Source organism: Lolium perenne, chromosome 4 (genome assembly GCF_019359855.2).
Source record: "Lolium perenne isolate Kyuss_39 chromosome 4, Kyuss_2.0, whole genome shotgun sequence".
NCBI lineage: Eukaryota > Viridiplantae > Streptophyta > Magnoliopsida > Poales > Poaceae > Lolium > Lolium perenne.
In genome coordinates, this window is record NC_067247.2 from 175,331,452 (window position 1) to 175,344,379 (window position 12,928).

A 12,928-nucleotide genomic window follows, 5' to 3' on the forward strand; every position below is an offset into this window, starting at 1 on the left:
CTGGTGCGTTCTTCTGAAGAAGTAGACAGATCCACTTCATCGAGAGCGCCTTCAGCTGAGAACCCTTTCCACCTAATGCCATGTGTGCGGGTCCTCTCGGAAGAGCCGATGAGGTCGGCTTCGAAGAGAGCTTTAAGCTCGTTATACTTCTTCTTATGCTCCTCAGTCAGATCTTCGTACATGACTGGGTCTTCCGCCATCTCTGGTGCAGATGTTGATGCAGTTGATGTAGAAGAAGGTCCCACCGGGCGTGCCAGAATGTGTTGCCTGCCAAAACCCACCGGCGAGCAGCGACGGGCAACACGGAGAGCCGGGAGGCTCCCAGGACTGCTGGTGGGCCCTGGTCCCTCGGGCGACGGCCCGCAATGCTCCGGCACGCGTCCAAGCTGGTGCAAGGGCGTGCCACCTGACCTATACCTGGTCAGGAAGGTGATGGATTGTTTCGACTAGTCTCCTGCATGGCATACACGTAAACATTAAATACGAGCCTCGATCGGCTCTCAGGTTATCCTGTGAATCGGCTCAAGGAGCCGATCCACCCATGATTCGTATTGGATCTACGATAACATGGTGGTCCTGCTTGATCAATATTAAGTTAAAGCGATCTACGACGATCTAGGGTTTTCACCGCATAACCGGAACATCCTACACGTAGTTGAGCCTGGCAGATACGAAAGATAATAGAAAACCAGCCCTAGACAAGGCCTAAAAACCAACGTAGCGTTGATTCCCGGAACATCCCCTCTAGGATCAGCAAACTATACCTTACGCACTACTGGATCATTCAACCCGTTTGCAAGGCCTAACTATGCAGATATCAAACTAATTCTTGAGAAACAAGGAACGACCATAACAGATCAAATCTACTAAATAAAGACTAAACAAGGTGCTGCCCTTACGCCTAAAATAGGTGTAAAGGCAGCTAGATATCCAGGGATAGCATAACTAAGTGGATACATCAAGATAATATCGATGCTAACCCTAATATATCTATGATAACGGCGTTGCTCGCCATCAACAAGGCTTCAGTACGAGCAACGCATGAACAACGAATAAACTTGATACTGCCTAGATCGCAAGATGCGATCTAGGCAGCATGGCGCTTACCCGAAAGAAACCCTCGAAACAAGGGGTGGCGATGCGCCTAGATTGGTTTGTTGCGAACGTGATCGTCCTCCCTTCTCAATAACCCTAGATACATATTTATAGTCCGTAGACTTTCTAACTTGGGAATAAACCCAACTGCGTACGAGCTAAACTCTATCTCTTAATTCTAACCGACACGTAACCTACCATATTTTACAGATACACGGGCAATCTAGCCCAAACTCTTATACAAGGCCGATTCATGAATATTTCCCGTGCATATTCTCTAAGCCCATTTAATCACGGCCCATCTCCAGACTTGGTTAAAATCTGGTGATAACAGTATCAGGCCCATTTAGGGAATTTAAACAGGACATGATGTAAGCATCAATGTTAGACAGGCAATATTTCATGAGAGCTAATCTAAAAGAAAATTTGACTTTCACCTATATCATGTGACCACTTTGAGGATTTTGTGTTCTAGGGCGTAGAGGTATTCTCTTCTAAGTCTCTCATGGTGTTACTACCCGCAGTTTTAAGTTTTCATTATGTGATGAATTTCATGAATGAAGATAATGATTGCATTGGATTAGGCTCCAGTGAATCAAGTGGCAGCAGTTCCCTGCATACAACCTGGTGGGAGGTTTGGGAGCTGTTTTCAAAGACAAAATATCCAAAGGCTTCACCATTGGTTGATTCTGCATGTCCAAATCCAATGCAAATCCTATTGAACGGCATAAATTTCCTCCAGCGTCCGAAGATCTATTATGATATTGCACAAGGATTTGAAAATCGAGTCTGAATTATCATGAAATTTACGGAAGGTGTCGGATGTCAATTTTGGTGGGCGATGCGGCCTCAAAAGGATGACACTCAAGAAACGACTTTTCATGTGATTTCGAACTATCAACTTTTTTGTCAGCGCGGGTGTCTGGTAGATGCAGATTCATGCTCTCACAATTTGATCATAGTGATGTCCTTTCAAGTCTAAATCAAATTATTATTAAGGATCCTCTATTAACAAAAGCATTGAACATAGAGTCATTGGTGATAGATCAACCATGGACTGACTCAATGTTGGACATTGCAAAATTTGCAATTTTTTTTCTAATATTCTGATGACCGGGGCCGCCAAGCCTCAAGGACTTATCAATTTTTCCGAGGGGGGAATCCAAAATGAAATGCAAAATTAGTTTTATGAAAGAAATGCCAAGTATTTAATGCATGGTACCAATGGCACAACTAAAGTTTTGTCTAAAGGTTTTGGCGAAGGATTGTTTTTCACGATCCCAAGTCAATCCCGCTCCGGAGGGCAAGGGGCTTGGGTCAATAAGTTTGGATCAATACACAACGATGATGATGATGGTGGTGGTGGTGGTGATGATAATGATGAGCTTCTCCTAGACTTTATTATCGATGTGATCAAAAGATTGTACAAGACTAGAAGATGAACTCAACAAGCTTATAAATGCACCTGACGAGGTTTACAAAGTAGATCTAGGGTTTATGGTTATGGAGTCTACAACCGAGACTTGGTGTAGTAATTCAACATCCTCTTCATGAAGAATGGGCTTATGTCGATGGTAGGAGTCTCCATGTTGCATACTATGTCTTCGTAGTCTTGCATGTCACGTTGGATCGTATGTCTCGGTTTGATGTACGCCTAGTCGAGGGATTATTCGGGAAGTCTTGTTGTAGCATGATAGGGAGGTTGGTTGGAGCTCCAGGATGCATTCCTCCATGCCGTTGGTGTCTTATATGTACTGGGATGGAAGGGGTGCCAGTCGTGTACTGTAGGGGTACGAGGTGGCTCCACTTATATCCGACACGGTTCAACTTATTTTTCATGCATGTTCATAGTCATTCCTGCTATAGTTGATCTAATGCTCGAGACAGGTAAAAGCAAGTGAGAACTCATGTTAAGTTTACATCTAGATCTGGTGTACTTTTCATACAAAAGAGCAGTTTAATCTTCATATTGAAGACTAATGATCCCTCATGGGAAGACTTGAGATAGAGCCCTCTCTTTAGATTGTGGAAACTGCTTTGCTAAGCATGCAAGTAAACACATCAACTCCAGGATTAAACAACAAATGTGACATGGGATCTCCTACCTGAGCCCTTATTTCCCCACAATTAACGTGTTCTTATTTTAAGTATAGCATCAACAAATCGCCCATGGGTAATATGATGAATATAGTTCAACCATTTTGGATAGAAAACTCACTTAGGAAGATGTTCATGTGGGAAATATAGATTAACTTTGTCAAAAAAAATCACAACCTAGTTTGAGGATCAACATCCTTAGAATGGAAAATAAAGTGAAAGGCCTCATGAGCTGTCACTACACCCCCTACAAAGTACCTACATTTAGTGAGAGCTGGATGATTTGTGAGCAATGATGAAGTTCATAGTCAAGCTGAGATTCCTTGTAGGAATTTCAGTGAAGATTTTGAAGATGCAATTAATTAATATTTTAGGATTAAACTTCTTCACATAAGTAGCATTTGGTTCTTTAGAGGTCAAAGCTAGAACAACAAAATTTTAAGCCTAAAAGTATCCAAGTTGCCTTCATAGAAATATTTATGGGGCCAGGAGCACCATGCGTACATGAGTAAAAAACTTTCTTTTTAAATTTCCTCTTCAGAGAAGGGATTTTATTTGGAGTTAACAATTGAGGTTACTTCTCCTATGGGAAAAGAAGCCGCAATTTACCTTGTCTGTCCTCCGGGAGAAGAGGTGTTTGCAAAAACGAGTAGCTTGTAGCAATGTCTAGCATCTCACTTCAATAAGAGGTGGGCACATCAAGGCCATCTAAGGAATGAATTGATGTTATCCTTCTCCTTTGATTGGCCACACCATGTATTCATGCTAGCTTATCTGATATCCTTCTTTGTAGAACGTTGTATGACCTTAACCTCTTTTTTGAGCCAGTGTGTTTTGCATCTTAAGTTGATTTTGTTTGATCCTGAGTTGTATGTAATTCACCAAGAGCTTCACACTCAGTTTTACCATCCATCTTGCCATAATCCCCCATCATATCTTCTTCTAGGTGCCTAACATCTGCTTCTATGTTTGCACTCCATCCTTTGGTGGTTGTCCTTAATGTCCTTACTTTCTCCTGCCATCTATGAAAACAGTTATGTCCTTAGCAGGGGAATTTCAGATTTTGGTCACTAGTTCTCTGAAATCCTCTCTATAAAGCCACCTCCTTTTAGATTTATACTCTAGCTAGCAGATTTAGAGAGCTGGATCTATAACAGAGTCCCACGACATAGGTGTATGATCACTGCCCTTCCGGCAGTGAAATGAAATGCAATGCAGAAAAAAGAAGAAACGAACAACAATGATCCATGTCTAATCTAAGGAGACAACAGATGAAGGAATCCATGCAAGCGTAAGAACGTAATTGCATGTACTATCATCTTCATACAAATCTTGTCTCTGCTTTTGTTAGTTGGACATTTTTGGGACCAGAGCCGCAACTTTTGCCACTCCAAGAAACTCTCCTGCACGAGCTCTATAGAAATATGCCACACATCCTTTCGATCTGCCGTATGTTCCACACTTCGCACTTTATAGCTGAGTTACATGGACACATGGACGTGGACTTCGATCAACAGGCCAACTGCATGAGGTGTCAAGGTTTTGACTTGGGCAAAATGGCGTGTCATTCGCTAAACCAGTTTTAGTAATCAGGATTATGGTAGATGGTTGGGTTGTCACAGGTTTGGGCCATTGATAGAAACATCACCTGCATGAACGGTCCCTCCTTCCACAGATCCGTGCAGATTTTTCAGTAATGGAAACAACCTAACCTGCAGGCAATGCCAAAGCACATCAACTAAGCCAGCACCTCGTGATTATTAAGATTAGATAGTAGATGGCACTCCACATGAATAAATTATTTAGCATGCATGCAAATCAAAGGACAAGTACACATGTCATGGTTCATCCAGATGGCGCTGCCGATTAAATGTGTGCCATAAGGCATGAGCCATGTCTCAGTCCCGGCCCTCATGCATTCATGGATCACTGATATTGCACCTACTCAGCTTGAGAGTCACACTGATGATCCATGCCATGCCTGCTTGCAGAAACTAATTAACTACGACTCTTAGATGCAGTTGTAGGTACATGTCAATATGTCATTGTTAGACATAGACATCACTGAAACTAAAGTAGGAGCTCCTCATCTCTCCCGTACTAATCCAGGTGATCAGATAACTACTGCTGCAACTACTGACTCACTCTACAACATAACTACTGTGCTGTTAACACTAGCTAATAAGTCCACTGCAAGGCCAAATTTTGCAGTGAAGATGCACATGCTGGTACCAAAAAATTACATGGCTTTGTCTTGCAAATTTTGCAAAGCTGTCTGTTACTTTGAAAGAACACAAGAGCCCCCACATGATCACCTTCTCTGCAAATTGTTCTAAAAATCTAGGGTACATACATGTCAACATTTCATCTTCAACCATCCCTTCTTAGACTACCAGAAAAGAATCTTATGCTTAAATCCTAGACAAAGGCAACCGAAGCAGCCTAGAGCCTAGTACATGCCTAGCTACAAATCCTCCCCAATAATGGCATGGGATTAGCACCAAACCACACTCGTCGCGGAGATCATGAGCACTTAATTTGTTGGCAATGTTAGAACAGGTTAGCAAGGACGCAATTGCCATTCTTGCAGCGCCAGCGCATTCTTGTTGCCTCCATCACCACCTGTCTACTCTGAATTAGCAGAAACATACCCATCACTGACACAGTGTTGGTTTTGACACTGATGTGTTCTAACTACACATATCAGGGCAGGGAATCATTGCCGCATATCACTAGCTGATACGAAGTTACCTATTATGTAACCCAACACCTATCTATCAACCTGAAGTAATATTGATGGCTGGTTTAGATAGACTAGAACGTTACTAGTTCAAGAGTCAAATATCTAGTGGAGTGCTACAAGTCAATGGGAGCGATCAAGTTCCACTGGAGGTCTATGACAGTATGATGATACATGTGGTGAGTGCTCTGACCAAATATGGCACTTTCCAATAAAACCTCTTAATAACTGCCTGAATAGCAGCTGGTGGTTTTCTGTCCATTTATGCACTTCTGAATAATCCAAGCAGCCCATGCCAGTTACTGAATTCTGATTTTTTGCTTCTATTTCTACCTAACTGAAAGACATGATGTAACCTGACAATGCTTGGCTTTTAGTTGATGTGTTTAGCTAGGCATACTGTTGGCTGACTAATCCACGATGCAATCATATTCCCCAGGAATAGCCTATTGATTCTGGCTAAAGTATACTGCATGTGTGATGTTGGTCTATGAATCTTTTCCGCACCTTCCACACAAATTTGAGAGAAAAACGCATGAAGGAAAAACATAAATGATGACTTTGTGGTGTGCACCCTGGTTTCAAATCTTCAAGAGCTGGATGGACGGAAACACTAACTAAAGGTGATTAAAGTGGATAAAGGAAGCATGCTGCCACTTCTTTCTAGTTGAACACCTGTATCACACTATCACACACCACATGAAGCCACACTTTCAGCAATGGAATATAGCACCTTCAAGTCTTTCACTGCAGAGAGAAGAGAAAAATTCCATTCTTTGGAGTTGGACCTGGAAAGGCCTGGAGATCTTTGCCAGCATCAGAAAAGTCGGTGATGGCACTGCTTGCATTGTTCTTCCTGCTCCTTCGTTGTTCTAAAGCGGTATGAACAAACGTGTGACCGGAGGACAGCTCAAAAAGACTAGAGAAGACTTGGCACAATTGCAAAGAATAATTTGCATTAATCATGAACTAATTGAAGCTGGTGGCACGACTGCTGAAAGGGGTCAATGTTTTTTCTAATAACAAAGAAAGAGAAAAAAGGTTAACAATATGCTTGACAGAACTTGCAAGCAATTTGTATTACATAGTACAGAGTATAAAGTTAAAAATTTCACAATCAGATGGAGCTTCTCTTCTGATAATGCTCTCTCCATTCCACTTGTTCTGATTGATGAGTACACAAATATATTCTACAAGCAGATCACCAAATTAGCAGCTGCCTCTCTCTTAGTTTCTTACATAGATTAATATACACATAAGAAAATTTATTAATATACATAGAGTAGAATCAATTCGGCAGAAAAGAAACAACCACAAACGCTACACTGAATTTTATTTTCTTGCCTGTTGCAGCAAGATCATCTCCCACAACAATTGCAGCATACAAAGTCACATAATAGTATAAATAGAAATAGTAAAAAAGAAAATATATTGATCTCAAGTTCTGAATTCCTCAGCATGTTCATGTATATACATCCAATCTTACAATTGGAATGATCGAAAAAAGATCACACCGAAGAGGCTACGCTAGAACACTTGACTGCATCAGACAAGTTATCAAGAGGTACGGGGAGGCGAAGGCAAGGGGATGACCCGGGTGTTCTTCCCCACCACGATGGTGATGTACCCGCCGTCCTCCTCGCCGGCCACCGGCGACGGCGACCCCCGCGCCGCCCTCTTAGCCTCCTCTTCCAGCGCCCGCCGGTACAGCTTCTCCTCCGCGTCCTTGAGGAACTGGAGCTTGGGCGGCGGTGACTTGGCGATGGTGGTAGGGCTCGCGGCCGGAGACTCGAACAGGGGGTTGTACGACCTCTCCATCGCCGGCGGGAGGGGCGAGGAGGCCGGCGTGAGGAACGGCGTCTCCGGGCAATGCAGCAGGTCGCCGAGGCTCCGGCTCCTCCCGCACCTGCTCCGGCCGTCGGCGGACTCGAGGTCCTCCTTGGTCTCCTCCTTGATGGTGAAGAGCAGCCGCGACGGGCCGACGAGGCTGCCCAGCCGCATGAGCTGCCCCTCGACCGTGTCGTCGCCGTCGTCGTCGTCGTCGTCATCCTCGTGGTCGGCCTCGGCATCGCCGGCGCGCGGCTCCTGCGCGTAGGTGGTGGACGCGAGCGCCGGCGTCTTCTTGAAGCAGAAGAGCTGGAGCAGCTCGCGCGAGGAGGACGACGGCGAGGAGGCCGCGTCGGAGATGGCGGCGGCACGGCGGCGCTGGCGGCGCTTGTGCACGAGGAGGTAGTAGAGCTCGGCGGCGAGCGCGAGGAGGAGGAGCGCCGACACCACCGTGAGCCCGACGCCTAGCCTGCTCAAAGGTCGCATCTTTTCTTTCCTGCCTTCCTAATGGTCTCCCCTGCTTCCTTGCTTCCACAGCAACCTAGCTCGGATTCACCATCAGAGGGAAGCCAAGCAAGGCATCAACACAGAAGCAGAAGATGCCTTCTTAATCTAAACAGAGACACTCCTCGTCTCCTCCCACTCAAAAGGTCAGATGAACAGTATGGAAGTTGAATCTGCAACGAAGTTCAGATCGATGCAGAGAAGAACAGGGCAAACTGTCAGCAAGAACAGAACCAACAACCACCGGAACAGAGGAACCTGCCGCCAGGAACAGTGAGAAGTTGGAGGCAAGGAATCAATCAACACAAGGAGAGAAGAAGAAGAAGGTGAGCAACAGTGGATGCAATCAGAGAAGAGGGAAGGAGAAGGAGGCTCTGTCAAGCTCCAGGAAGGAAGAGAGAGCAGGCAGCAAAACAAAATGCTGCAGCAGTGCAGTGAATCTCTTTACAGAATTGTGCGTGCTGTGATGATAAGGCAAGGAGGAGGAAAGGATGCCTTCACATCACATGGGGGAGGTGGAGCTCTCTCTCCCTGTGTGTGTGTGTGTGAGTGAGAGACTCTTCTGTTCTTTTGCTTCACCAAAAACAAAGCGAGATTGTCTTCTAGAGGCACTGAGAGAGACCTTAAATTAAAGAGGGGCTGAAGAGAGATTGGATTAGGGGTGGGGTGACGATGCTCAGCAGCTTAGGTGACCTAATTAGGGTTAAGGAATCCAATCTATTCTAGTAGAAAAACTGATTTATTGGGATTGTTTTCTGACCATGTTGGTGGCCTTTGTTTGGAGATTTTGAGAGCATCCCCACTCGTTGGCGCTCCCCACGCCCAAATCCGGAGAAATTTTCGTCCGGATTGGAGGAAGGTTTGGCGTGGGGGGCAGTAGTTTCCCAGCCGCGTGCCCAGGCGAAGTCGACGATGCGAATTTAAAAAACGGAAACTTGACAAACTTCGGCTAAATTCGGGTGAATATAGACTAAATTTAATGATATTTAGACTAAAACGGGCGGAGTTCATACATAGAGGCCGAATTCGACTATATTTCGAATTCGGCAAGGTGAATTCAAACGCTAATTTTAAAACACGGCGCTCTACATGCCCAAATGGCGGTAGAACACCGTGTAGTCGCCGTCGCCGTCGTCGTCGGAGCCGTCGTCGTTGGCCTTCGGCTGCGCGGCCCGGGCTGCTGCCACTGGCGGCGTCTCCCCACCGGGGATGGCTTGTACCGATCGTCGTCGGAGGACTCGAGGTCGACGACGGGGACAACGACGCGGATGGAGGTGTCGCAGGACGGCGGTACCGCGCGACATCGTCGTTGGCGGTTGGAAGCGGCGCGGGCGGCGAGTTGGCGTGCGGCGGCCGAGTCCGGCGGCCGCCGCTGCTCGCCTCGCCTCTGGCGCCGCGTCGCGCTGGCGATCCGATGCGGCGTCGTCCGCGCGCTTCTCCTCCTCCATGTCGGCAAGCGACACGGCGATCGCCTCCGCCATCGCGGCCTCCTCCGCGCGCCGCCTCCTCCTCGGCGAGCGGCTTGCGGCGGCGGCCTCTTTCTTCGTCTTCTTCCGGCCGCTCTGCGGCGCGGAAGGCTGTTCTCGGATGACGAGGGCGCGCCGTCGCGCCCTTCGGTCGCCGGGCGGAGACGCCGGCTCCTTCTGACGCGCACCGGCGTCGAAGGCGACGACGCCTCCTCCTCTTCACCGGCGCCAATGATGACCTTGACGCCGATCCAGGAAGACGACGAGCGCGAGGCATGCGCCGTGGCTGCGGACGCTTCCCCGACGGCGGCTCGCCGATGCCCTCGATGCCGATAGAGGGGGCATCGTGAGCACGAGGAGTTGCCGCCTCGATGTGCTCGACGACGGCCTCGAGTGTCCGGCCGGCGCGCTCCACCACCGTCGGCGGCCCGCGGCGTTGTTGCGCGCAGCGGAGGCGGCGGGCCGTCGTAGGCCGCCGGCTCCGCTCCCACCGCCGCGGGAAGTACGAGTTCCACGCCGTGTAGTTGTCGGGGTGGTGGCGTGGCTCGGCGCGTTCCTCGTCCGTCAAGGTCATCCGCGCCTCCTCGATGCAGCGACGTCGAGGGCGTGACCCCGAGGCGGCGGCGGGATTGGTACGCCGCCAGCGCGAATCCGCCAACCGCCGCCGGGAGGCCTCGTGTCCGGCGGGCAGGTACCCGCCCGGTGGAGGAGGTGCCCCTCCCACGCGTGCAGCGACCGGCGGGGAAGCCGTTGTTGGCTGCGCCGTCGTCGTCGTAGAACGCCATCTTGAGAGTAGAGGGAGAGTGGAGGGAGAGTGAAGCACGGGAGTGCGCCTCGCGGCGAGCGTGACCGGCGTATATAGGCGTGGGCGGCGCGGGGATTAAATGCCGCGTGGATTGCGACGCGTCCGCGGCGAGCCGACGGCGGCGACCTTTAGTGCGCGCGGAAGACGATGCGTGCGCGGAAGACGACGACATTAACTCGCCGCGTGGCCGGCGAATGCGCACCGGCGGCGAGGCTTTACAGCGCGCGGAAGACGATGCGATGAGGACGACGATCGGTTTCTCTCGCCGACAAGTTGGGGCCACCAGACGCGCGGGAAGTTTCCTCGCCGTTTCGCGCGCTTTCGTTTCGTCCGGAGTCCCCGAGCGCTCCCCGGGGGGCCGGGGATGTCGTGGGATCGCCGGATGGATTTAGGCCCAAATCCGGACGAAAACGAGGAACCGGGGACGCGACTGGGCCGAATTTCGCCGTCCGGATGGAAAAAACGCTCGCCGGGGGCCTGTTCGGGGGGACGAGTGGAGATGCTCTGATCGTTGGGCAGTCCACTGGGCTCCAAAGATTCTCACCAATAATAAACATAACTGACGACAATATTGACTTGGCATATACTTTTGTGGAGGGTTAAGAGCTAAACAATTTTTAACTCATCGATGTTGTTTAGCTGATGATACCTCTTACTTTTCCGTTGCAGTTATTCAGATATCACTAAGTACCCACTGTTTCAGTTCGATGTAGGTACACACAAACACAGGAACACATGATCCAACTTTTCACTCTCTCTCTCTCTCTCTCTCTCTCTCTCTCTCTCTCTCTCTGCCTTTTAGAGCTTAACTAAAGCTTTAATCACCTCGAGACAAGGGCTATGATGTGTATAAGTACTTAAACACATGCTAGTAGACATAATACATTGCACTTACATGATTGCTACAAGGCAGGCTCAATCCATTGCACTGCAGACCGGGCCCTTCCGATCAGGCCATGTACAAGATATTTGAGATCATACTAGATATACATACTTGGTTGATAAAAAGTTTGAGATCACAGCAAAAATACTTTGGAGATGAATATTGTGGCTGGTAGGTGACAGTAGGAGTCCTTTTCTGGTCCTCGCCTAAGAGTCCTGTACATACCACCTTGCTTCATACACCAACTGTCCTGCGAAAAGAACAATGTTTCTTCCCCCGGTCTTGACCGTTTTCTCACCAACCGTATAAATGCAGATGTACACAAGCCATGCATACGGACAGAGCTACGTTGAATGTTTACAACACTGTGGTCCTATGTATATTTTAATTTTTTTATGAAAGGAATGTATCTTTTCGTTCAGGTACGATTGTGAAGTATCATACTCTTCTAGCTGGTATGAAAATGAATATATACACACATATATGCATGATTTATCCTACGTAAGCACTTACTGATAAAATTATGAACTTATGTGGATCTACTTGTTGAAATAAAATAAGAGTATTTCCACCTTCTGTTACATAGTTATGCATTTGTGACACATATTACCCTGCTAGTGAAAATTCTCCCAAAATACCCCATCTTGGATTTTACCCTATTTTAGCATTCCGCATGTTTTGTTACATAATACCATCATGTTTTTTAGAGATATAATACCAACATGTTAGATCAATATGACACGAAAAAATTTGTAAAGATCAGAGGGCATCATCAATGATCATGTCAAGCCTTTCTTCACCATTTGTTACATTGCTTATGGCCGTCTTGATATTTTTGAGCCTCGGTAATAACCTCACACATTTTCCAATAGACATGCATCAGAATAGGAGGGTCCATAATTCATGGAAGGGGTATTCTAAACGAATATTCATTCAATGGGGTAATTAGTGTCACAAATGCATAGCAAGCAGGGTGAAATTAACTCAAATAAAATAATTTACCTATAAGCACTATAAGAGTAGCACCATTTCGTTCAATAAAGGTTAGCTTAAATGAGTCGATGGTGCCAACTAACAAGGGTAGCTTAAATGAGTCAATACCAGCATGTTTGGTTGATACATCATGCCAAATTTTGTAAATATCAGAGAGCACCATCGACAATTATGTCGCCAATTGTTCCATTGCTTATCACCGTCTTGATAGTTTTGAGCCTCAATAATAACCTCCCTCCTTTCTAACAGACATGAATCAGAAAAAAAGATTCACAATTAATAAAAAGGTTAGCATAAATGAGTCGATAGTGCCAACTAACAAGTGGGTGTATATAAAACATTTAAAAGGGGCTCAATTATATCCGTTGCACCATTGAAAAAAGATCTTTCGAGTCACTGAAAGAAAAGCAAGATAAAATCCATCAAAAGCCAGGATGTTTTGAAATTATTGAACCTGCATGCTTTAGAAGAAATTCATTTGTAAAGTGGTGTTTATTTCTTCCCTTTGAAGATTAGAC

The 12,928-nt window shown here is 46.9% G+C and overlaps 1 protein-coding gene across 1 annotated transcript; it reads right to left on the reverse strand.

Annotated features, from left to right (window-relative positions):
- Positions 1-7,349: 7,349 nt before the first annotated feature.
- On the reverse strand, positions 7,350-8,812 carry LOC127294619 (uncharacterized). Its single transcript, XM_051324472.2, has one exon. The coding sequence runs from the start codon at positions 8,243-8,245 to the stop codon at positions 7,490-7,492; it is 756 nt and encodes a 251-aa protein (XP_051180432.1). The 5' UTR covers positions 8,246-8,812; the 3' UTR covers positions 7,350-7,489.
- Between the last annotated feature and the right edge of the window lie 4,116 nt (positions 8,813-12,928).

Coding starts and splice junctions, on each gene's coding strand:
- LOC127294619 (XM_051324472.2), bottom strand. CDS start 8,245: ATGCGACCTTTGAGCAGGCTAGGCGTCGGGCTCACGGTGGTGTCGGCG.